General features: G+C 43.5%; 1 protein-coding gene across 1 annotated transcript; it reads right to left on the bottom strand.

Annotated features, from left to right (window-relative positions):
• Positions 1-18,782: 18,782 nt before the first annotated feature.
• ARL14EPL (ADP ribosylation factor like GTPase 14 effector protein like) lies at positions 18,783-25,389 on the bottom strand. The gene is made up of 3 exons (XM_030297650.1): positions 25,297-25,389; positions 22,996-23,135; positions 18,783-19,454 (listed from the first exon to the last, which is right to left on the bottom strand). The coding sequence occupies exons 1-3, from the start codon at positions 25,387-25,389 to the stop codon at positions 19,232-19,234; spliced, it is 456 nt and encodes a 151-aa protein (XP_030153510.1). The 3' UTR covers positions 18,783-19,231.
• Positions 25,390-25,748: the final 359 nt, after the last annotated feature.

The raw sequence follows: 25,748 nt of genomic DNA, 5'->3' as shown, positions 1-25,748 counted from the left end.
AGAAATTTTTGTGATGAGAGCTGCTATTGATTACGCATGTGTGTGCGTGCCTGTGTGTTGTTTTTTGTCTTTTGAAGATTACTGTCAGCAGGATGGTGATTGGATTGGAAAGAGGTAAGCAGGAAAGTTAAACAGGGAACTATTGCAATAATCTATGGAAAGCATTAAAATCCTGTGGTAGTAAAATAGCATTGGAGAATGGAAAAAAAAAAAAAAACAGGGAGTGAATTAGAGTTCCATTTCAGCTGTAGAATCTTCAGGAGCTGGCAAAAGATTGAATGTAATTTTCTTACCTAATTATGTTTTACTTAAATTATTATTTAAATTAGTTGGCATTCCTAGAGCAGCCCAAAAACATCCTAACTGAAGGGAGAAGCCAGATTGCAAATTAAAAGTGAATAATCCCCACATGGATAATTGAGTCAATTATACAGTGTGTCGAACACATACAAATACATTTAATTCCACAACACGCCACACGCTCCCCAATTTATGCAGTATCTGAAAAAGAGGTATGTGGATTTACATAAATTATAGGTCTCTGATACAAACACAGATTACTTTACCTGGCATAATTTTAGAAGGGTCCCAATTCCCTCGACTTCTGAATAATTTCCCTTTTGTCTCCATTCATTACCTAAAGTAGAGCCATTAACCAGCATTTTTGACTCTCTAGTGAAGTTTACCTCCCTGTTTCCTTCAAAACCATAGCTGGGATTTTGAGCAAAAGGGCATCAGGGTGGTTTGAGCCCTGAATCCATGTAACTTGGAACAGAGCACTTTTCCTCACTTAAATTTCTTATTTCTGATCTGTAAAATGGGGATGAGAATAATGTCTGCTCCCCTGGGCTGTGATAAGAATTTAACAATGTGATGTATATGTGCAAGAAGCATTCTCCCCTCCTTTATAACACAAAGCACAGACTTCCAAGGTTGTACCAAAAAAGTCTCTGGTAATTCTCATCATTTTCACTGACGGGGTGATCACTTCTTATTGGCACTCATTGCTATAAAGGCTTGATGGAGAGAATAATTTCACCCCTTACATGAGACTCTCACCCAAAATGTTTCTGTGGTCTCTAGAGTATAGACATATATATTTCCATGAAAAAGCCCTTATACTTGGCTACCTGTTACCACCTGCTAGAGAACAGGATATGTACCTTCTAGAGACACAGTTCCATGACCACACGTTACCCCTAACCCTTGAACGTGTCATCCCAACTTTATGATGGATCCGGAGCCCAGAATGGCTGTCCTTGATCTGTTGTGACTACTAAACATGCTGAATGCCCCCAATTTTATTTCTTCCATATTGTTGTCTTCACTGTAACTTTCACCAAATCTAACATTGTGTGTGTGTGTGTGTGTGTGTGTGTGTGTGTATGTATGTTATACAAGGTGGCATGTTATCCAGTTGGTTATAGTGTGGGACCCAAGGAATTTAACAAAAATCCCCTACCCCTGGACAAGCAGAGCAAGACTAACTCCAATTTGTGCTACACCCACCATCTCATGTATAACCCCCACATGACCTACTTATTGCTTAAGACACTCCCCCACCCTAGTCAAGCCGCTGAGCACACCCTTACTGGAAACCGGCTCATATAGGAATGTGGAACCCCTAACCGCCAAAGAATGTAAACCCCGCCTTTTGCCCGCCAAACTTGCGTGCCAATTCTTAAACCCCGCCTTTTGCCTGCCAAACTTGCGCGCCAATTCTGACCAGAGTGATAGGCTAGTTCAAACAGTTACTATAGGGTAAAATGTAATTCAATTGGCCACCTGCGTGTGGACTGACATGACTATGCAACTTTCTGTGTGTGTTACAATCTCAGTGGCCACTGGCCCCTATAAAACTGCTACGCCTCTTAACCTAGGGGTCCAAGTCCCTGCTCCGCTGTGTCGGGTATACTTGGGCCCAAGCTCGAGCTTGCAAAGAAACCCTCGTGCGTTTGCATCGGTATCGGCTCCTTGGTGGTCTCTTGGATTCGAAATCGAATAAACCCAGTTTATTTCTCGGTACTGTGGGATATTTCCAGACACACTATTTTGAGTTACTGTGTCTTAGAACCACCAGGAGGTGGGAGTGAGGGGAAAACAAATTTGTCTGCAGACTCTTTCCAATCTTCTGTCTCTTGCTGGTCACAATTTGTGCCATGGCTCATACCTCCCCTGTCCTCCCGAGGTATGTCACCTGTTGCCTTTAGGCATCTTTGGAAAATCCAGAGCCTCCATGAGTTTGGTAGAGTACAATCCAAGTCCCAAAAACTGTAGAAGAAGCGAGCTCATGCCCATACCTAATTCAGATGTGTCCTCTCCCACCCCCTACCCTGCCAAGGGTGGCAGCAAATGGCAAGGGCTTTAAGACCATGGGAACAGTTCAGAGTTCCCAGCAGCCACTTTGTCAGGGAAGTTGAACAATACACTGAAGCCTGGGATGCAGTAAGGTTGAGCATATCTGGGGGTGAGGGGGGTGCATAACTCAGAGACCATTTAACTCCTTGAGTGGAATCTCACTCAACACAAGAGTTGCTTAAGCCTTGAATGTTTTAGCTCTTTGGTGATGCAGCCTTTTTAGTTCACATATGCCTAGTTGTTTTACCAAAGTCTATAACAGCACAGGTTGGAGCAAGGTCCTCTGTGTCCTGAGAGCTAACACTTCCTTCTGGGTGTGACCTTTGTCCGGTTTGAAGTCCCTCCCTCTGGGTGAGTTCCATCTCTCAGGCCCCATGGGCATTTCCTGCAATATAGTCTACACCCACTCTCTACCTGCTAGGCATGATTTATATCTTTGGCACTCAATGGATCTGAGCCTTTCCCTCCCCTCCAAAAGTCTCCTCCAACCCTTAAGTAAACCCTGGGTACACCTACGAGCCCAGCCCAAATCCGCACCTCAGTATTCCAGCTACCAATGCAAATGGTTATCTTTGGAGGAAAGGTAACACCTACTCACCCAACAGACTAGTATCTGAGCCCCAGGAACCGAGTTCAGCTGAAACAACCTTGCAAGGAAGCTCTTGATATATATGGTCAGATTGGGTGTATGGGCATTTTATTACACACCCAGATTATTCTGGCAGTGGGTTAGCTAAGCATCTGGCCCAGGTCCTTAACCCTGTGAGTGTCTGTGGTCCTACAACTCATGTTGAGTGTCTCAGGTGAACTTTCAAAGGTAGCTTAGAATCGCATAGGCAGAGGGCTAAAACTACCTGCCACTCATGTCCTATCAAATACAAAATTCATATTCAGCTGCATTTGCTTGCAGAAACCATTGGCCCAGTTTTCCTCCTCCTCAGCACCACAAGGAACACACCACCATTCGGTCACAGTTGCTAGCCCTGTTTTTAGCTCAGTAGTCAGCACTTGCTTTATGACTGCGAGTGGATCAATCGGAGTAGAACTGAAGAACGCCTTCTAGACGGGAAACATGCAACAGTCTGTTCCACACCTTCTCCAGAGATTCTCCGAGGAATGGAGTTTCAAAATTGGATATTTTTATTTATGAGGTGGTTATGTGAATGTGCTTGATTGAGGTGAGATCCATCAGGAACAAGGAACGCAGGAACATAATCTATTCTCTGAGTATTTATTGCATGCCAGGCTGTGATGTAAAAAGGAAGAAAGAAGCTTAGGGGAAAAAAAGAAAAAAAAAAAGAGAAGAAAAGAAAAGAGAAAAGGAATAGCATCAAAGTTGCAGGCCACATTTGCCCAGAAAACAAAACAAAACAAAACACAGTATTAACCAAATGGAGGGTGGGGGACAGTATGGGAGGGAAATGTTTATTAAAATGTAACAAAAATATACTTTGTGATACATGAACAGATCCCTTTCTAATCCATTTTTAAATTTCTTTTGATGTTTATTTATTTTTGAGATACAGAAAGCATGGGAGGGGCAGAGAGAGAGGGAAACAGATGATCCATATCGGGCTCCATGCTGTCAGCACAGAGCCCAACGCAGGGCTCAAATTCAGGAACCATGAGATCATCACCTGAGCTGAAGTCCGGTGCTCAACCCACTGAGCTGCCCAGGCGCCCCCACCCCTCTGTTTTAATTGGTACTTGCTTTTCTCCATCCTACTTCCCAGAGGCCTATGTCATTAACAGGACTGATATTTACACACAGGACATGTGAAAGATTTAATGGATTCTTCAGTAATTTCCACCAGCAAACCCAGTAGGAAGAGAAGCTGATGGCAGTTCCCCCATAGACATATTGCATGTGGTGCTGGTACACATCTCTTTGACCCAGTGACTCGTAAAGGAAATAAAGGCAGTAGACACCTCGAACACGCAACAGAAAAAGAAAAACCCACCCATCAACAGCAAACGAGCAAAGAAGCCTAACTTAATAACACACTTGAAGAAGTGTCTGCCGGGAAAAGAAACAAAGCATCTGCCCCTGTCAAGATGGACTTGAAAGGTGATCCCCCACCTGCTGAAACAGTGCTGAAGAAAGGTGTCCACAAAGCCATGAGAATTCCCCAATGTATGTATTCCCCGGTTTAGAAGGGAGCAGAATGGGAGAGAGATAGGCAGCCAAGGGGAAGGCTTGGGAGATCTGTGGAGGCTTTAAGCGTCTGAGGGCTGATCCAGCACTCAGTGGAGGAGCCTCCAGGAGTCACACGTTTATTGCCTCTGGGCCGAGGGGAAAGTAGAGCATAGAGCGGTAAGGCAGAAAAAAACAAAACTGTATCTAATTCCCCAAGTGATGAAGGAGTTGGAAATCTGAAAAGAGAAAACAAGAAGCAAAGATACCCATAGACAAAAGCCAGGGGGAGGTTACATTGCAGCTGCAGTGAAAATAGCCTTCCCTTCCCCCACTGTTAACACTGGCTGAAGCCCACAGGCACCCCAGTCCTCCACTATAGGAAGGGGAAATGAAAGAATGAAAAAAGTGAACATCAGGGCTCAGGAGGGATCAGAGGGTCTGGGGTGCCACAGTTAATGAAGGGGCTGATCTAAAGCCTGGGGCATCCCAGGTGTGCCTGGATGGCTCAGTCAGTTAAGCCCCCAACTTCAGCTCAGGTCATGATCTCACAGTTCGCAAGTTCAAGCCCCACGTTGGGCTCTGTGCTGACAGCTCAGAGCCTGGAGCCTGCGGTGGATTCTGTGTCTCCCTCTTTCTCTGCCCTCCCCCTGTTCATGTTCTGTATCTCTCTGTCTCAAAAATAAATAAACATAAAAAAATTTTAATTTCAGTCCCTGCTCAGGGACTGAACTTGCCCCCTAAAAGTGGAGTGAATCTGGGATGCCTGGGTATCAGTTAAGCATCTGACTCTTGATTTCTGCTCAGGTCATGATCTCATGAGGTTGTGAGCTCGAGCCCCACATCAGGCTCCGAGCTGACATAGCAGAGCCTGCTTGAGATTCTCTCTCTCCCTCTCTCTCTGCCCCTCCTCTGCGCTCTCTCTCTCAAAATAAATAAATAAACTTAAAAAATAAAAGTGGAGTGAATCCTGCTACAGGACAGTGAATAAAATCTCCAAGTTGAGAAACTGAAAGTCACACCCACCAAAAAAAAAAAAAAAAAAAAAAAAAAAAAAAACGAAACAAAAAAACCAGAAAACTGTTACCCTCGGTCCCAACTTCCCCTTAAGCTTTTTGTAGACAAACAGATAGAAGGCAACACTAAGCCATCAAGCTGGCATCCTGAGTGGAAAAACAAACAGATCTCACAGTGGCAGCCACAGGCACTGGAAAATTCTGGCACCACATCAGAGGTCTGGGCAGAGCTGTCCATGACCCACACAAATTGGATGAGAAAAAGGGACGCGGCAAGTACGCGATCATCCTACAGAAAGAAATTTACGAGAAAGAGGCGAACGGTATGCAAAAAAAAAAAAAAAAAAAGAGCAGATGAAAATAAAATAATGGAATAAAATAATGGAATCTGGAATAAAATAATGACCAAAGAGGCAGCAGCAAATCCCATGTGAATGTTCAAGATAGAACTTAATAAGGAAATAAACTTGATGGAACGAAAACTGAGAGACAACTTGAAAAAACATCCAAATCGGCGTAGAAGGCATTGTGAAACAAAAGAAAGAGACCGAGGACCAAAAGTATGCCATTTCCTAACTAATACGTAAATTAGACACTGAGACAAACAGACTAAACACAATTGCATATTCAATTTCTTTTATTTTTTTAAGTTTTCTTTTAAGTTTTTTTTTAATGTTCATTTATTTTTAAGAGAGAGAGAGAGAGACAGAGCGTGAGTAGGGGAGGGGCAGAGAGAGAGGGAGACACAGAATCTGAAGCAGACTCCAGGCTCTGAGCTGTCAGCACAGAGCCCGACACAGAGCTCGAGCTCATGGACCGCAAGATTATGACCTGAGCCGAAGTCGGATGCTTAACCGACTGAGCCACCCAGGTGTCCCATATTTTTTTAAGTTTTATTTATTTATTTATTTATTTTTATTTTGAGAGAGAGAATGAGAGTGAGTTGGGACAGTAGAGAGGGGGAGACATCCCACTCAAGCTCCTCACTGTCAGTGGGTGGCTCAGCCGGTTAAGCATCCGACTTCAACTCAGGTCAGGATCTCACAGTTCATGAGCTCCAGCCCTGCATCAGACTCTGTGCTGACAGCTCAGAGCCTGGAGCCTGCTTCTGAGCCTCTGTCTCCCTCTCTCTCTGTCCCTACCCAGCCCCCTCTCTCAAAAATAAATAAATAAAACATTAAAAAAAAATACATATACATATAAAAGAAAGCCTCATTATGTGAGTAATTAACCGTTTCACACCTTCTTGGCATGCGTGTACCTTCATCAGGCTCTGCACCAAACCCAGTTCCAGCTGGGTTCCAGCTGGGGGTGGGTGAGGCTGCCTCATGCCTATGGGAAGATTACAACACACATAGACCAGAAGACACTTTCTCTTTAACATTGGAAACCCTGTATGTGCCATTTGATGGAAGAACATATTGTGTTCTGAAGAGCCTGATATAAAATGGTGAGGCTGGGGCAAATTCTGGTCAAGTTCTCAACCTCCAAGGATAAAGAGACAATTCTTTGGGCATCCAAATGAAAAAAAAATAGAGGCAAAAGAATCAACCAGCCTCAGACTTCTTCACTGGCAACAAAGTTTTGAGAAAAATGCCTAAATCCAGCCAATATGCTATGCAATTATTAACCAAAGTTCCCATATGCTCAAATGGGATTGCACTTGTAATTTTTACATGTTCCTTCTGGGGAAACCGAGAGTTAAAAACAAGCCAACCAAGAGATTAATGAAAACAAACGAGTCAGGAATGGGGGTCCTTTGGCATGTAGTGAATGTTAAATCCATTGTAGAACTAAGGTTTAATTAAACTCTCTACATCACCCTATCTTAAAAAAATTTTTTTGACGTTTATTCATTTTCGAGAGACAACGAGAGACAGAGCATGGGTGGGGGAGGGGCAGAGAGCGAGGGAGACACAATCCGAAGCAGGCTCCAGGCTCTGAGCCATCAGCAGAGAGCCCGACATGGGGCTTGAACTCACAAGCGCCGTGAGATCATGACCTGAGCCAAAGTCAGACGCTCAGTGGACTGAGCCACCCAGACACCCCATATGAAATGGGGTGAAATACATCACTCAGGCAATAAATTGACTAGGACTTCTTAGTCTATTCTTAATTGTCGCAAGGGTAACAATCTAGATACTGGGCCACGGACTGTGGAGGTGTTTTGCTCAATTTGTGTGACCGACTCAGTGAGGACATAGGCAATGTAATCCGAGAGATTTTTATTCTGGAAACAATACTAAGCAACTTTACATTTACAGCTTGCTTTGTGACTTATAGTCTACGCCCAAAGCCACTTGAGTTTGAGACCCCTGCTTTAGAGGAGTATTTTAGGAACACACAAACCTTTCTTTGTTGAAGAAACAACTACCTAAAATAATTTCTTCAGTTTCTTTTCCTTCTCTTATCCACTTGAATAAAATCATTTCCATTTGTCTATATGTAGATTGCATGTATCCTATATAAACTGAGATTTAGATATAAATATGCATACAGAGATTACTGGAATTCAGTTTGGCAAATGTTCACAATATTTCTGGTGGGTAAGATTTTCTATAATTTGGGGGGCGCATGGGTGGCTCAGTCGGTTAAGCATCTGACATCTGATTTTGGCTCAGGTCATGAGTTCACGGTTCATGAGTTCAAGCCCTGCACTGGACTCTGAGCTGACAGGGCAGAACCTGCTTGGAATCCTCTCTCTTCTTCATTCTCTGCTCCTCCCTGGCTTGTGCTCTCTCTTTCTCTCTCTCTCAAAATAAATAAAGCTAAAAAACTTAAAATAAAGATAAAAATATTTTCTATAATTTTTCACCATTTACTGTGTACTTCTTTGTATTGCTGAACTTTCTGATAATGAGGATGTGTTATTTTTACAGTAACAGTAAAGTCATGATTCAAAACATAATGAAAATAAATGAATTACTGTGTGCCCAGGTTTTTGTTTTTTTTTTTTTACATTAGGTACATTAGGTACTAAAAGAGGTTACATATCACTAACATTACTTTGAGTGACCCAAATATTAACATTATTTCTCAGGGTAATTTGTAAATAATTTTAATTCATTAATCATCATCAAAATTCACTTAAGGGTGATTTTTGTGTGTGTGTATGGGGAAAGGAAAGCTCACAGTAAATTATGAATACTATTGCATTTAAAAAGAATGCTGATCGGGGCGCCTGGGTGGCGCAGTCGGTTAAGCGTCCGACTTCAGCCAGGTCACGATCTCGCGGTCCGGGAGTTCGAGCCCCGCGTCAGGCTCTGGGCTGATGGCTCAGAGCCTGGAGCCTGTTTCCCTCTGTGTCTCCCTCTCTCTCTGCCCCTCCCCCGTTCATGCTCTGTCTCTCTCTGTCCCAAAAATAAATAAACGTTGAAAAAAAAAAAAATTAAAAAAAAAAAAAATGCTGATCATTTCTCTCTTCGGTATAACTGCTTTTCTTTTGTTTACACAGGATTTTAAGAGGTTTTCCCTTTAGCGTCTGTTTATGTTCCTAAATTGATGAGAGGGCCATAGTTAGTTTTTTCTTCAGAACCAGTCAGCGCCACATCACTGAAGATAAAGTGGTCCTTCTAACAAGTCAAATAGCCAGAGAGGTCCTAACTGGTCTCAAGAGAGCCCCAGGTCATTCACAGAATTTGTGTGACATGTCACCTAACCTCATTGTTCTAACAACCCATCCTTGGTTCTGTGTCTACACTGGAGAAGTTTCTTCTTTGTGATACAGTCTCAAACAGAAAAAGGACATCGGCAAAAGCTAATAAACCTGAATAAAGTACGCATTTGAGTTAATAGTAATGTATCAGTATAGGTTTAGTAATTGTAAAAAATACTCCAGATTAAGATCTGAGATTTTAAAAACACAGTCCGCCCACTCAAGGAATTTACAAACCAATAAGAAATTAAAGGGGCGCCTGCCTGGGTGGCTCAGTCAGTTGAGCGTTCGACTTCAGCTCAGGTCATGATCTCCCAGCTCGTGAGTTTGAGCCCCGTGTCAGGCTCTGTGCTGACAGCTTGGAGCCTCAAGCCTTCTTCGGATTCTGTGTCTCCCTCTCTCCCTGCCCCTCTCCTGCTCACACTTTGTCTCTGTTTCTCTCAAAAATAAACATTAAAAAAATTTTTTTAAAAAGAAATTAAAAAAAAAGATATAAGGCGGAAAAAAGTGTCGTGATTGAGGTGAACACAGGCCACTGTGGATGCTTGGAATACACCATGAGAGCCACACTTTATCAAGCTATGCTTGTGCCCAGCATTATTTGAAGAACATTATTTCATTGTATGTCACGACAGTCCTGTGGGCAGGTCCACTGGAGTGGGTAAGGAAATTCACAAACCTTAGAGGATTTGCATAACTTTCCCACAGTCACTCACTCGTCGGTGGTGGGTAGAGCCAGGACCTGAACACCGTGTGCTAACTCAAGACCTGGCTCTCAGCCACTGTCCTGCTGAGAGATACAGAAAGGCTGAGGGTATCAAGGAGCTTTACTTTCACAAGGGCTCACGACAGAAACGTTGTGATGAATGCATAACAGGAAAGGCTGAGAAGGAACCGTCACGGAGGAGAGAGGTACAGTCAAGGGTTGAGATGGTTTCAAAAACAAAGAGTGTGGCCAGCAGCATCAAACACTAAGAGGAGGTCAACCAACATAATGATATAAAGGTTCTTGGGCTTTAACCACAGTGGGGTCATTGGGGATCTTGGCAAGGGAAGTTTGGGTTGCATGGGGTGGAGGACTGGAGTGGGAGAGGCGGGACGGGGGGGGGGGGGGCAATGCAAAGAACATAGTGAGTTGACAAATGAAGAAATAAGTGACAGAGAAGTGGATACACTGAAGGGCGCCTGGCTGGCTTAGTTGGTAGAGCATGTTGCTCTTGATCTCAGAGTTGTGGGTCCGAGCCCCATGTTGTGGGTAGAATTTACTTAAAAGCTAAAAAAAAAAAAAAAAAAAAATGGATACGGCAATGTTTGAATATTATTTCTAGAAGCCTGGCTGTTCAGATAAAGGGAGGGGTCAGCAATAGACATCAACCTAAAGAGAGACCTTTTATTTTAATATTTTGTGTTTTTTTATGTTTATTGTTGAGAGGGAGATGGAGTGCAAGCAGGGGAGGGGCAGAGAAAGGGGAAACACAGAATCCAAAGCAGGGTCCAGGCTCTGAGTTAGTAGCACAGGGCCTGATGCGGGGCTCGAACCCACAAACTTCAAGATCATGACCTGAGCCGAAGTCGGATGCTTAAGCCACTGAGCCACCCAGGCGCCTCAAGAGATATCTTTTCTACAACTGGTTTTGCTTTGCTTTTTCTAAGAATGGAGAGACCAGAGCAGGGGTTGTACATGGGCAGTGAGCTGACCCACCTAACTTTTCGTTTCTCAGTTTTGCAACAGCTCCTGATCTTATTTGGGTAAATCCCCTTCTCCCTCTCCATGCTGTCTTCTTGGGATCTTTAGTCTGTGTAGGGTAGGTTCTGATCTGCCTCAGGACCACTCAACGACTTTCCCCAGGGACTCTAAAACTCCAGTGATTGACCCCAGGAGCCGATTCACCCCAACATGAGGAGGAATCTGGCTCCTACTTAAAAAATTATGTGTGATCTTTCAGCCTGACCACAGGCAATTTCAAAAGCTTTCCCTGGCAGACTTCAGGAGGGAGGTTGCCCACCCCACGGCAGCAGGGTGTGTAGCCAGTGCATTGAATTTGGGGGAGTCGCAGTTGAGGACTTGGGCGCCTTTGGCACATGCTCTTGGCACATCTCAATTTCTGGCCAAGTGTCTTCACTCCTTGGTCTCTATCTCTGAGGCTTTGGGTACACACACGTCTTCTTTAGGCACTTCGGGTGGGGGCTCCTTACAGAGAGGAGGAGGGAATCTGAAAGACACCTTTCCCCCCCTCTGACTACAGTAGCCATTACTTTTCCAGCCATTACTGACTACAGTAGCCATTATCCTAGACCTGACCCCCCCCCCCCCCCCCGCTTGTCGACCCCAACACAGGGTGTGTGAAACTGCAGAAGCCTTTTGTTCAGGGCTCGTTGGCAGCAATTGCCCAGATCCACCTGAACTCAACCATTAGGAAAATGAAACGGGGGAGTCATGCTTTGTCTGGCTTCAGTCTCCCTCTAAAGGGAGGCAGTGATTAAAAGCTTACGACTTCCGGGGTGCCTGGGTGGCTCAGTCGGTTGAGCATCGGACTTCGGCTCAGGTCATGATCTCCAGGTTCCTGAGCTCAAGGTCATGATCTCGCCGTTCGTGAGCTCAAGCGCCGCATCGAGCTCTGTGCTGATGGCTCAGAGCCTGGAGCCTGCTTCTGATTCTGTGTCTCCCTCTCTCTCTGTCCCTCCCCCACTCATGCTCTGAAATAAACATTAAAAAAAAAATTAAAAAAAAAAACCTTACGTCTTCCTCTCTGGCTTGTTTGTTGCATTAATTAGCTACTGGGACACCTAACAACCTGCCTCTCCCCCAGCTCACCTGGCAATTGGTCCTGGAGGACAATGCTACCCAGCCCCACAGAGCTGCCTGGGCATCTGTTCTTCCCAAGGCCAGCTCTTGTACATTTCCTTACATGGGATGGACCCTTTTTTGGCTTCAATTAGCCCCAGCTCTTTGTAGTTGCAAAACCCCAACTGTCGTAAACATGCCTACATGCTGATCGTGGAAAAACAACGAAGAAACTTAAAAAAACAAAACAAAACACATATCATTCCACTGGGTACCTTCACCACCGACAGCTTGAGAGACATGTGAGTTACGCATTTTATCTGAAATATTTTCTAAACTATTTTTCTGCTAAATGCCTCCTGTTTTCAGGGATAGTTCTGAAGCAAAAAGAAAAAAGAGTAGCAAAATAAAAATATATTTACCAAACCTAAAGAGCTGTCATAAATTTGGAGACATTAAACTAAATGTTGAATTGAACTTTCAGGAGAAAAGAATCCCAAATCTATTTCAGTGATGGAGTCTCTTGTGTAGACTTAAAGTGCCCAAGAATGGCCAGCAGAGGGAGCCAAAACCATACATGTAATTTTTTTTCTTCTCTACAAACCTTTTAGGAAAATGGGTTATTAAAAACTGCAAAATGCAAATGAGCCTCATTTTCCAAAAATATATGCAAAAATCATAGAAATCATATAATTTAATGCTACTCTGCTGCCAAGTGCTCTATAGAAAATTTTAAAGCTGGAAGGAGATTCTGAATCTCAAGCAGTTCTAAAGAGAAGCATTCCCCCACCCTCCTTCCTTCCTCTCTCTCTTTCTCTCTTCTGTCTCTGGGACTTGCTTGCAATAACTCCTGAAAAGTAGGTAATTTGTATTCTATTTCAGCTGACACATTCTGTGAGTTGTATAACAACACGTTTTCAATTGCCATTGCAGGAGCATACCGGTTCATACTGGAAACAGATGTGTTGAAAAGAACCTGGAGAGCCTCTAACTCAGACCTCTTAAATCAGGCCTTAGGTATACCTTAAAAAAGAAAACGAACACGATTCTCAAAAAAAGTTTGTTGGAAAGGAATTTGCTGCAGTTATAAATGTCTCTCCATTTTCTGGGTGGTACCTACACTAGTTAGGGTGTTTGGTTTATAAACAACAGAACCCAATTCGGGCTAATTTAAGAGGGGAAAGGAATTTATTAAAAGGATACTGGTTTGTACTCTCCTTTTCATAGTTTACAGTTAAAATTAGCAGAAAATATTTTATAGGTAAAATGATGAGTTTATTTTGTGTGATGTAATGTTCACAAATTTGAAAATTTAAATAAAATGGGTTAAAAAACAAACCTTGAGGCCCAAATGGCTTTACTGCCAAGTTCCAGCAAGTATTTGAGGAAGAAAAATGTTATCTGAAACAAAGCCTTCTATAGAAGAAAGGAGTTCCCACTTTTTTTTTTTAATTTTTTTCAATGTTTATTTATTTTTGAGAGACAAAGAGCTTAAGTAGGGGAGGGACAGAGAGAGAGAGGGAGACACAGAATCTGAAGCAGGCTCCAGGCTCTGAGCGGTCAGCACAGAGCCCGATGTGGGACTCAAACCCACGAACCGTGAGATCATGACCTGAGCCGAAGTGGGACACTTAACCGACTGAGCCACCCAGGTGTTCCAAGGAGTTCCCACTTCTTATGTGAAGCCAGCATTACCTTGATATCAAAACCCAAACAAGGAACTTCCGCTTATAGAAAGTTGGGGTGGATGCACTTTTTCTATTCCTCTAAGTACAGCTAAAAAGGCTGGACATTACATATACAACAAACATAAGATGTCTCTGAAAGCAGGAGATAAGCAGGCAGGTGGATAGGGGCCTCAGACAGGAGGAATGATAGTGGGTGGGGGGTTCCTTTTTACTTCATATAGCCTAGGGTTTTTTCTTTCTTTCTTACACCTTGTATCCCTAGTACCTAATAAAGTGTCTGGCAAGTAAGAGGTGCTTGGTTAATGAACAAATAAATGAATGAATGAATGGATCTATTAAGCATGAAGGGCTGTTGAAAGCACTATTGAAGAAAATCATTTAAACCCAGTCCTTGATCTCTTTGAATTTATTACATATGACCTAAACATTGGCGAATTTAAAAAGAACACAGACAGGGGTGCCTGGGTGGTTAGGTCAATTGGGCGTTCCACTTCAGCTCAGGTCATAATCTCACGGTTCATGGGTTTGACCCCTGCATTGGGCTCTGTGCTGACAGCTCAGAGCCTGGAGCCTGCTTCAGATCCTGTGTCCCCCTCTCTCTTCCCTTCCCTGCTCATGCTCTGTCTCTCTCTTAAAAATAAATAAACATTAAAAAAAAAAAACAAGAACACAATCATATAAAGTGTAAAACAGCTAAAACTACAAACTGTAAACAAAATCAACTGTTTGTTAGGCATGACTAGTGATGATAAGCCCATTGCCTTCTATAGGATGAAGGAAAAGTACCATAGAAATAGGCAGAATTTTAGGAAATCTGTCAATTGGAAAAAGAATATTCCAAATACAGGATTAAAATATAGAGATTCTGAAAAAGAAACACAGAGTAAAACTGCTTAGCCTGGATCATAAATATGGGCCACTCTCCTGAATGCTCCTGAAAACTGACTTCTGCTGGTGTAGACACCAGGAAGAAGGAAGGAAAAGAAATAAGATAAAAGGATTTTATCTACAGGGTAAGCTAAAGCACTCAATGCCTGGCACATATTAAAAGTGTCAATAAATGCAAGCAATCAAGAAATCCACACATCAGGGGTGCCTGGATGGCTCAACCAGTTAAGTGTCCAACTTCTGCTCAGGTCATAATCTCATAAGTTTGTGAGTTTGAGCCCCACATAGGGCTCTGTGCTGACAGTACAGAGCCTGCTTCAGATCCTCTGTCCCCCTCTCTCTGCCCTTCCCCTGCAGGCGCTCTCTCTCTCTCTCTCTCTCTCAAAATAAATAAACTTAAAAAAGAGAGATAGAGAAATCCACATATCCAATGGCACCTGCCTACAGGACCACTTTGCTGAACAACTAACTATAGGAGGTGTGGTTGGTAGTGTAGACTATGGGAAAGGAACCCCCTGGGCACATGCGGCAAATAACCTCTATGGCCAAGCACCGCAGACCCACTCATACGTTTCAGTTTCCGAGGAATTATGGAAGAACAATCTGTGATATCTACAACTTCTATACATATTCATGAAGACATATGCCAGGATTGAAAGATAGCCAAGCAAGAAAGAGGAAAATCCTGTTACAATGACAAGACAATTTCCTTGGTTCGTGTCATCAGACAGGACAGCTACATTCCTTGGCTAATCTGAATTTAGTTCAGATCACTAAAGAGCTTTGTTCATTTTGTGATAAAAATTAGACACTTGCAAAATAAATTTCTGACAATTCCCCTAGATTTATTTTTGCCATAATCATTTAGTGCAGGAGCCTTTTAAAAAATGCATAGAAATGGCATTAGATCAAGATGAAATAATGTGGTTCCTAAAAAAGCACTTCATCAAATGTTTTGCTAGGTTTCCATAAAAGCAGTAGGAGGTGTCTGCTTAGTAACCATTCAATTTTTTTACTTTATTTTATTTTTTGCTTTACTTGGAGAACTTCCCAACATGATTTACCAACACACTTTTTAAATCAATACATTTTATTTTAATTAAAAAAATTTTGTTTAATGTTTATTTATTTTTGAGAGAGAGAGAGAGAGAGAGAGACAGAGCACAAGGCAGGGAATGGCAGAGAGAGACAGAGGGAGACACAAAATCTGAAGCAGGCTCCAGGCTCTGAGTTGTCAGCACAGAGCCCGATGCGGGGCTCGAACTCAGGAGCCATCAGATCATAACCTGAGCAGAAATCGGATGCTCAACTGACTGAGCCACCCAGGCGCCCCCAAACCAGTTAAATCAGATTATCTCATCTAATGTTTAAGACTCAATGATAAGAAGAGGCCAAAGGTAAAGACACTTTAAGGTTAATTTGCCTTATTTTATTTTTAATGTTTATTTTTGGGGGAGAAAGAGAGAGACAGCGAGGCGGGCATAGGGAGAGAGAGGGACAGAGGATCTGAAGCAGGCTCTGTGCTGACAGCAGAGAGCCCAAAGCAGGGCTCGAACCCACAAACCGTGAGATCATGACATGAGCCAAAGTAAGATGCTTAACCAACTGAGCTACCCAGCTTCCCTGCCTTATTTATTTATTTATTTATTAACATGAAAATAGGACAGCTAGCAATACTGCAGTGTTTCTCAAACTTATGTGATCATAAGACTTACCTGGGGTGCTGGAGGAAAAAAAAAGTATGGATTTCCAGGCCCCCTCCTTGGAGGCTCTGATTCCTGAGGTTTAGGGTAGGGCTCAGAATGAGTATTATTAAAAGCATTTGAAGGAATTTCATGACCAGGCAAACCAGGGAAATGCTTGGTTTCATGGAAAGAAGACTGACCTACTACTGGGGTTCAAAAATACCAAGAGTGGCCAGGTCTTCTGTGTGTCCTTAACTGAGTCATTTGATCTCATTGGGGCTAAGTTTCCTCGCTTGTAAAAATCAAACAACAGCAAGACAGGTTTTAGTCCAAAATCCCCTTGAAGACAGGAACCCGCTGGACTATGCTCACAGCTGGATCTCTGCCTAGCCCAGTTCCCCAGCACAGGACGACCTCTTGGTTATTATTTGTTGACCAATTCACTGGCTCGACAACATAGAAGATTCCTTTTCAAATTTAAAACCATATGATTCTAAAATCAATAATAAAATAATCCATGGGGCGCCTGGGTGGCGCAGTCGGTTAAGCGTCCGACTTCAGCCAGGTCACGATCTCGCGGTCCGTGAGTTCGAGCCCCGCGTCAGGCTCTGGGCTGATGGCTCGGAGCCTGGAGCCTGTTTCCAATTCTGTGTCTCCCTCTCTCTCACCCCCTCCCCCATTCATGCTCTGTCTCTCTCTGTCCCAAAAATAAATAAACGTTGAAAAAAAAAATTAAAAAAAAAAATAATAAAATAATCCATTTGGTCAGCCATTTGCAAAACAATATTCTCAAAACAAAACAAAATATAAACAAACAGACAAAACAGCTCCCCCCACTCCTTTGACTGGCAGGTGGCTGGTGAGCATTTCAAAGGATCAGACCTGGGTCACTGGGTTTCACGCCTTCTTCACAGGATGGTGACGGTTCAAGGTGATGAAGTGGATGCACTTAGCATCACGTGTGGCTCACAAATGTTAAGTAGAGGCCCAGTAAAAGGGAGTTGAATCTGGAAAACCCAGGAAATTGTGTGCAAAACAGAGTAAGTTCTCAGGCCACGTACACAGGAATACCACAGTCATAGCATAACTTTTAGGATTTTTGTTAATTTAGTCCCAAAACATACTGTCAAGTAACAAGTCGCGAATCATTCGGAAACTTCCCTGGCACATGTGCTTGGGACACTGATAAAGAAGGAAAAATAAACCCTGAAAACTCCTGTTTATAACATTTCAAGTTTATTCTAAAATCAAATACTAATTTTTTTTTACATTTATTTATTTTTTTTTTAATTTTTTTTTTCAATGTTTATTTATTTTTGGGACAGAGAGAGAGACAGAGCATGAACGGGGGAGGGGCAGAGAGAGAGGGAGACACAGAATCGGAAACAGGCTCCAGGCTCCGAGCCATCAGCCCAGAGCCTGACGCGGGGCTCGAACTCACGGACCGCGAGATCGTGACCTGGCTGAAGTCGGACGCTTAACCGACTGCGCCACCCAGGCGCCCCTACATTTATTTATTTTTGAGAGATAGAGACAGAGTGTGAGTGGGAGAGGGGCAGAGAGAGAGGGAGACACAGAATCTGAAGCAGGCTCCAGGCTCCGAGCTGTCAGCACAGAGCCCGACGCGGGGCTCAAACTCACAGACCGCGAGATCATGACCTGAGTTGAAGTTGGACACAACCGACTGAGCCACCCAGGTGCCCCGATACTAAATCTTTTTTTTAAAAAATTATACATTACTGTATTTAAAGGCTTCCATATATTATATAGTTCATATAACTTGAATTAATGCTTCTGCAGGTGAAATGCACACACCAGCAGCATCACCTTGGAAATGCGAATTATTGAGCCCTGCCCCAGACCTAAGGCATCCAAAACTCTTGGTGGGGGACAGCAAAATCAATGATGTAAATGTCTTCCAGGTGGTTCTGTTGCACTCTGAAGTATGAGACCCCTGACTTAGGGTAAACAGGATTCTGTTACAAAAGCAAAGGATTCTGTTACAAAAGCAGACCCAGGGGCACCTGGGTGGCTCGGTCAGTTAAGCATCTGACTCTTGATTTCAGTTCAGGTCATGATCTCATGGTTCACGGGATGGAGCCCCGCCTTGGGCTCCATGCTGAGCTTGGAAACTGCTTGAGATTCTCTCTCTTCCTCTTTCTCTCTTTTTCCCTCTGCCCCTCCCCCTCTGCCCCCCTCCATGCTCTTTCTCCCAAATAAAAAGGAATTAATTAAAAAAATAAAAGCAAATCCAAAGAAGGCTCAGCTCAAAGGTCTGTATAACCTTCTACAATGTATGAGAATTGAAAAAAATCACATCATCTACCTAGTCAACTAACCTACAACAACACACTTTTACATAACTTGTTTCCTCCTTTTGAAAAGAATCTTGAGATACTGATCCTGAATTGCAAAGAAAAAGTCAACCACTGGCGTGTAGGATACTGTCATCCCAATTTCTCAATTTTGCAAATAAAATACAAATTTTTCATAAAAATACTGCCAGGTATTACCAAATTTAATTTTAATGTTATCAACATATTAACAATAAAAACCAAGACAATACAGTGCAAAGTCACAGGGTGCGGGGGTGTATTTTTAATTCAAGAAGCGAGTCGGACTTGGAACTTGTGTGTAAGGTTGGAAGGGTAGCTAGCTCTTACAAACTTATGATTGTATGTTCTCTGTAAGGAGAGCTCTCAGCTACAGAGTTCTGAACATCTTAAAACTACATCTTCTCAGGTACCAGTAAAGACGAAAGACATTTTTGACTTGAGGGCAGAGACGGAGGTGTTCGGGCGAGGCGATGCTGAGACCATGCACTGTCACCCTTTGGTCACAAGTGAAGGCATTGGAGCGACTGCCCATTCTACATTGTTCTACAGTTTCAGAGAACATGAACCTTCAGCATCTTCTCCCAGCATTTCCCCCAAGCCCTAAAATCCACCCACGAGAAAGAGGTTGGCTTCACTGTCAAGAAGAAACAGAAAGAAGAAACAAAGCTGTTCCCAGGGAACAGCTCCTAGTCAGGAACGGGGTATGGCAGTGTGCTGACCACCTCCCCAGATTCGGTGACAATGGCATCATAGACCCACCGACGGTTGCACCGGCACTCGGGCCCACACTTGTTGGAGTTGCACTTGGGACAAGGGTAGAAGCAGCCCAGACAATTCTTCTCCAGGCAATCGCACAGATCGGCGCCGTTACAGATCAGCCGGCCACTTTTGTCGTACTTCTTCCTGACCCTGCCGAGAAAGCAGACGACAGTCCCGGTTTCCTCAGCACGGAGAATGAAGGACTATGCAGCTCACTTCATAAATACAGCCCGTCTATTCTGAGCAAATGTCATCCTCAAGATTACCCAGTCACGCTCCAGAATGTGATATGGCAGCGGTGTTTGGGGAAATTCAGCCAACATGCCGCGGATTCCCAACACGACCAGGCTAGTCACTTCATTTTCCCAGCATGCTGGGGAACAGATTATTCCACCGAAGCAAATGAGAAAGAACAGCTGAATAAAATCTTCTTCCTATGAATGCCCCCAATTTTTCTTCAAAACTGTAATCATCCTTGATGAAGTTTTCCCTGAAAAATTGCACTCTTTTTTTCTTTCTATAAAAAAAAAAAACAAAAAACAAAAAACACTAGAGGGAGGGGCACCTGGGTGGCTCAGTCGGTTGAGCATCTGACTCTTGGTTTCTGCTCAGGCCATGATCTCACAGTTGGTGACTTCGAGCCCCACTTCGGGCTCTGGGTTTACAGCGTAGAGCCTGCTTGGGATTCTCTCTCTCTCTCCCCCTCTCTCTGCCTGCCCCTCTCCCACTTGCGCATGCACACGCACTCTCTGTCAAAATATATAAAGTTTTTTTTAAACCGCTACAGTGAATACAGTTATATTTTTAATAACTCGAGATAAATATTAGAACTGGGCATTACTACGCCATCATCATTTAGAAGAAAGACACACACGCACACTAACAGTCCTTTGCTACCTAACAGTCTCCAGGTACCCTTGCTTCCCTTCCTTTCTGATTTTGTTTCTTACCCAGTGTGGAAGGAGAGAAAGCAGGTGATTAAGGTGGTAGGATCCGTCGTGAGCTAAGTGAAGGCAATTAGTCCTGCACCCGAGGCGAGCAGCGGAGCCCACACCCCGCTCTAAGTGCCCACACTTTCTCTGTCAGCCCCCGCAACACGTCCAGGAGGCAAAAGCTTCCACAAGAATTCTGCCACCCTCTCCAAACAGAGCCCTTCTGAAATAAACCCTTCAAAAGTGAGCCGCATGAAAGCCTCAGTGTGACAAAAGTGCCTCTATATAGCTTGTATCCCCTATTAACAATTGGAAGTAAAAAATTAACAAGGGCTGGCCCTAAGCTGGTGCGGTGAGACTGTCCACTTTTCTGCTCCCTTTATCCTGAAACAGGCACAGAATCTCCTCTCTTCCGGTTCAGCTGAGTAACGCTGTTCCTTCTTCCTCCCTCTCCTAACAAAGCAGGGGAGGCTGGGGATCACTATGGAAACTTGCTGCCCGATTTTCTCACTTTATCGGGAATACCTTCCAAAGAGGATTTACACCTGAAGCGCTTTGTCTGTGGGATGCACAGACCACCCCCTCCCATGTCCACCAGGAAATCCAGGTGCCAGCAGACCAGGAGATTTAAAATCTAATATGGGGGCGCCTGGGTGGCTCAGTCAGTTAAGAGTCTGACTTTGGCTCAGGTCATAATCTCACGGTCTGTGGGTTCAAGTCCCATATTGAGCTCTGTGCTAATAGCTCAGAGCCTGGAGCCTGCTTCAGATTCTGTGTCTCCCTTCTCTCTTTTCCCCTCCCCTACTCATGGTCTCTCTCTCTCTCTTTCAAAAGTAAACATTAAAAAATAAATTAATAAAAAAAAATCCAATATGGAAACCGTGGTCATGAAGCCACCAGAGAGCACATACCAGATCTTGTCCTTGTCACCTTGCCTTAATCCAAAAATATTCCTTAGCCTTCACTCTGATACCAACACACAGATTTTATAGTTTCCTGTCCATCTGATGCTTTCTTTTATAAAACTCTCAACTATCAGACATACAAAAGTGTGCAAAACAGGGGTGCCAGGCTGGCTCAGTTAGAAGAGCTCTTGATCTTGGGGTCATGAGTTTGAGCCCCATGTTGGGTGGCAAAGATTATTTTAAATGTTTATATATTTATTTTTTGAGAGAGAGCATGCGAGCACATGCGTGAGCCAGGGCAGGACAGAGAGAGACAAGGAGAAAGAGAATCTCAAGAAGTCTCCACACTCAGCACAGAGTCTGACGTGGGGCTTGATTCCACGAACCGTGAGATCATGACCTGAGCTAAAATCAAGACTCGGATGCTTAACTGACTGAGCCACCCAGGCGCCCAATGGGATTACTTTTAAATAAATAAATGAACTTAAAAAATAAAGTGTGCAAAACATAAATGCAAAGGTAAAGAAGAAGAATAAACCAAATCTCCACTTGCCCACTGCCCAGCTTGATTAAAGGGTATTATGGCACTGAGGTCTTCTCCATGGCCCGCCCACAGCATCCCTCAACCCCGCCCTCCAAGAGGAACCACAGCTTTAAGTAATAACAATCCCTTGGGGTCTTGAGTTGGCTCAGTCAGTACAGTATGCAATTCTTGATCTTGGGGTCGTGACTTCAAGCCCCACATTGGGCATCTGGGGCGCCTGGGTGGCTCAGTCGCTTCGGTGTCCGACTCCGGCTCAGGTCCTGATCTCATGGCTCGTGAGTTTGACTGCCATGTTGGGCTCCGTGCTGACAGCTCAGAGTCTGGAGCCTGCTTCAGATTCCCTCTCTCTCTCTCTCTCTCTTTCTGCCCCTTCCCCGATCACTCTCTTTCTCTCCCTCAAAAATAAATAAACATTAAAAAAAATTAAGGGGCCCTGGGTGGCTCAGTTGATTAAGCGTCCAACTTCAGCTCAGGTCATGATTTCACGGTTTGTGGGTTCGAGCCCGGCACTCAGAGCCTAGAGCCTCCTTAGGATTCCATGTTTCCTTCTCTCTCTGCCCCTCCCGCACTCGTGCTCTATCTCTCAAACATAAATAAATGTTAAAAAAGATTTAACATAAAAAAACAAAATTCATCAACATTGGTATTGTCAGACTAAATGCTGTCTCTCTCTGGAACCTCTCTGCTGTACTGATGAGCTTCTGTATCCTGAATGTTCATTAGCCTTTTCTTCATTGTTTGGTTCATTTCTCTCTTTAGATGTTTATCTTTTTCTTATTGACTTATCTAAACTCTGGATACTGACCTTCCAAATTATAAATAACTTCTCCTATCCTGTGGTTTGTCTTTCACTATTTTTAAGGCGTATTTTAATGGGCATAAAATTTTAAGTTTTCAAAAAATTTTTAATGTTTATTTTTGAGAGAGAGGGAGAGGGAGACACAGAATCCGAAGCAGGCTCCAGGCTCCGAGCCATCAGAACAAGGCCTGACGTGGGGCTTGAACCCCCCAACCGTGAGACCATGACCTGAGCCAAAGCTGGACCCTACATCTTTCTTACTTTTAATCATCTTTCTTACTAAAGCTATTACTCTAATCGAAGGGTTTCTGGTACCTTTAAAAAAAAACTGATTACTAGTCTGGGATTATTGTCTATTTCTTGAAGTTGCTAACTTCCAAATACATGGGGCAATACTGCACTTGAGAAAAGATATTTTTAAAACATAAAGAAGAGGCAATCTTTGCTTTGTCCAGGAGAATTCAGGCATGTTACAATCCCGCAAATCAAATACAATAAATCATGATCTTACTTGTATTTCACAGAAAAATACTCATTCATCTTTGACATCCGAGCTTTCTTTTTCTGCTGCCTTGTTTCAGGATTAAAGTCCGCTACCTGTGGTCCCGGGTTTTGAAACGCCAAGCATTTTAACTGCCGCTCTATCTGTTGCTACGAAACAAATAAAATGTATTATTAGTAAGAATTTGAGAGTTGTTTTATGTTGTATCAAAATAAACTTCTTTTTTTTTTTAACATTTTAATTTTTTTTTTTCAACGTTTATTTATTTTTGGGACAGAGAGAGACAGAGCATGAATGGGGGAGGAGCAGAGAGAGAGGGAGACACAGAATCGGAAACAGGCTCCAGGCTCTGAGTCATCAGCCCAGAGCCTGACGCGGGGCTCGAACTCCCGGACTGCGAGATCGTGACCTGGCTGAAGTCGGACGCTTAACCGACTGCGCCACCCAGGCGCCCCTCAAAATAAACTTCTGCCATAATATCATGAAAGCACAGATGTTTTACCCAGAGAAAGAAACAGTTTTATTTGATTAAGTCTCTAAAGATGATGTGAATATCCTCACGTGTAAATTTCCTCAAGTTAGGTCATTCTTTCTGAATGAAGAAATCCACAGTAAAAAACTCATATAATTAAAAAAGGAAAACCACAGAAAACAACCCAGCAGGAACAGAATTCCTCTTACACCTGGAAAATACCAGTTGGCTTCTCAAATCTGATGGGGATGAAAGTCAGAATTAGCATTTTATGGAGGGAAAGAAAAAGGGAAGAGAGCTCTTCTGCAACTCTTGGCTGCAGAAACTCAAGGTGAAGGGTCTCAAACCACAATGGGACCCCAAAGTGCACACAGCCCCATCCCCCCCCACCCCGCCCTCTGTGTTCTGGAATGTTTTACAACAATCCTGTTGTTAGATCACTTCGAGGCAGTGTGCACCCACCTGAAGGATCCACTCTCAGTAAGAGCCAGATTTGAGGAAGAAAATCTTCCTCCCATGGCTTTCTAGAGTGTTAGTGGAAATTTTCAAAAGACTCCATCTGGGGACATTTGCAGATGGAAAAGAAATGGAGCCCAATTGAGAAAGACAAGGAACAAAGATGCTTCTTCAATAAATCCTGACACCTTATTTCAAAAATGTGGCACATAGGTCACCAGGGAAGGGAATGCTCTTCTGAAGGATTTCAGAAGAATATAATCTCATTGGCCCCAAAACACACAGGCTGTCATACAGAGATGAAATACCACACCTGGAAACAAAAGGGAAACTTTCAAAGTGTGAATTTCAGCGTAACAAGTAAGTAACAACTTCAGCCTTGTCTGCAGTTGATTTAGCTTATAATAATAGTCCAGTTTGTCTAAAATAATATAAATATGTTCTTTAAATTTTCTGGGTTATTTTTTAAGTTTATTTATTTACTAGTTTGAGAGAAAGGAGAGAGCACAAGCAGGGGAAGAACAGAGAGGGAGAGGGAGAGGGAGAGGGAGAGGGAGAGGGAGAGGGAGAGAGAGAGAGAGAGAGAGAGAGAGAGAATCCCAAGCAGACACAACACGGTAAGTGCACAGCCTGCCACAGGGCTTGAGTACACAAACCACGAGGTCATGACCTGAGCCAAAGTTGGATGCTTAACCCACTGAGCCACCCAGGTGCCCCATGTTTCTTTAAATTTTCATTTTGGTGTGTGTGTATGGGTTTGTTTTACAAACTAGACCGTATGAAACAATTCTGTATTTAGGTATGGCTGTGAAATAAAGACAACTTCATATCATCTACTGTCATTGTCAGTTCCATGACAAAAGTGTAAGAACACAGACACGAGACCAAGTTCAAACCTTGGCCACTTGTCAGGGGTGTGCACTGAACAAGCTCCCACCTCTCTAAGCCTCACTGATTCCCTTTGCAAAACGGGGTCACGGTAGTATCCTGTGATACAAGTTTGATGAATTAATATCTACCAAGTTTTAGAATCACGACCAGCAGGTAATAGGGGGCAAAAAAACCCTTAGGGCTTGTTAAATAAAAACACTGGACTATAGTCTCCGCAAATATTTTTCTCCAAGGGGCAGGATTTTATTGCACAGAACACTGGGTTGTAAATCAAGGGAGGTGAGTGGCAGAGAGGAGGTCCGTGAAGTGAGACCAGCCCCTCAGAGAGCAGAAAGAAATGGGGGAAAAGCCCCACCCTTATGGAGGAGCAGAGAACCTTCCTGTGAAATCCTGACGGGACCCACCTTCCACCCAAGACCAGGCTCACCTCCGAGATCCCCGAGCTGAGACCTCTCCAAATACCATGAAACCCTAATATCCACTTGCCATACCAGCTGCTTTTGTCCAATCTGACAGTCTTTCTCAGGAGAGCTTTGACCTGTGTGTTCCTCTTGCGTGACACTCTTCTCTGATTGTTCATTCATTTCCAATCACTAAACGAAGGAACTGGGACTGAAAGAGAACACATTAGTATGATACATCTCCGGTAACCTAATCTTGGGACTTTCTGGCTCTCTCTCTACATCCTTCTTTCTTTCAAAGCCAGGTTTCCTGCAAAAGCCATCCACTCTCCTGGCTTCTTTTTTTACCCCTCACTCCAAAATCCCATATCTGCCTCCCCCCAGACCACCTGACCAATGCTTTTCTCTGCCGGGAGTTCCATGAACAAATCACACCTAACTTCTAACCATTCTTAGCATCACAGACTTCGCTGGAGCAGACCACCCTGGGACCATCCACTTCTCTCTCTCACTCTCTTTTTAAATGTTTATTTTATTTTTGA

The sequence above is a fragment of the Lynx canadensis genome, chromosome A1 (assembly GCF_007474595.2).
Source record: "Lynx canadensis isolate LIC74 chromosome A1, mLynCan4.pri.v2, whole genome shotgun sequence".
NCBI lineage: Eukaryota > Metazoa > Chordata > Mammalia > Carnivora > Felidae > Lynx > Lynx canadensis.
Note: the sequence above shows the minus strand (reverse complement) of the source record. Positions and strands in the feature narration are given on the sequence as shown.

Excerpts from the sequence above, each read along its gene's own strand:
- ARL14EPL (XM_030297650.1), bottom strand. The coding sequence starts at position 25,389 with ATGAATGAACAATCAGAGAAGAGTGTCACGCAAGAGGAACACACAGGT. Across the intron at positions 23,136-25,296 it reads AGATTGGACAAAAGCAGCTG|CAACAGATAGAGCGGCAGTT; the intron begins GTATGGCAAGTG and ends TTTGTTTCGTAG. Across the intron at positions 19,455-22,995 it reads TATTTTTCTGTGAAATACAA|GGTCAGGAAGAAGTACGACA; the intron begins GTAAGATCATGA and ends CTTTCTCGGCAG.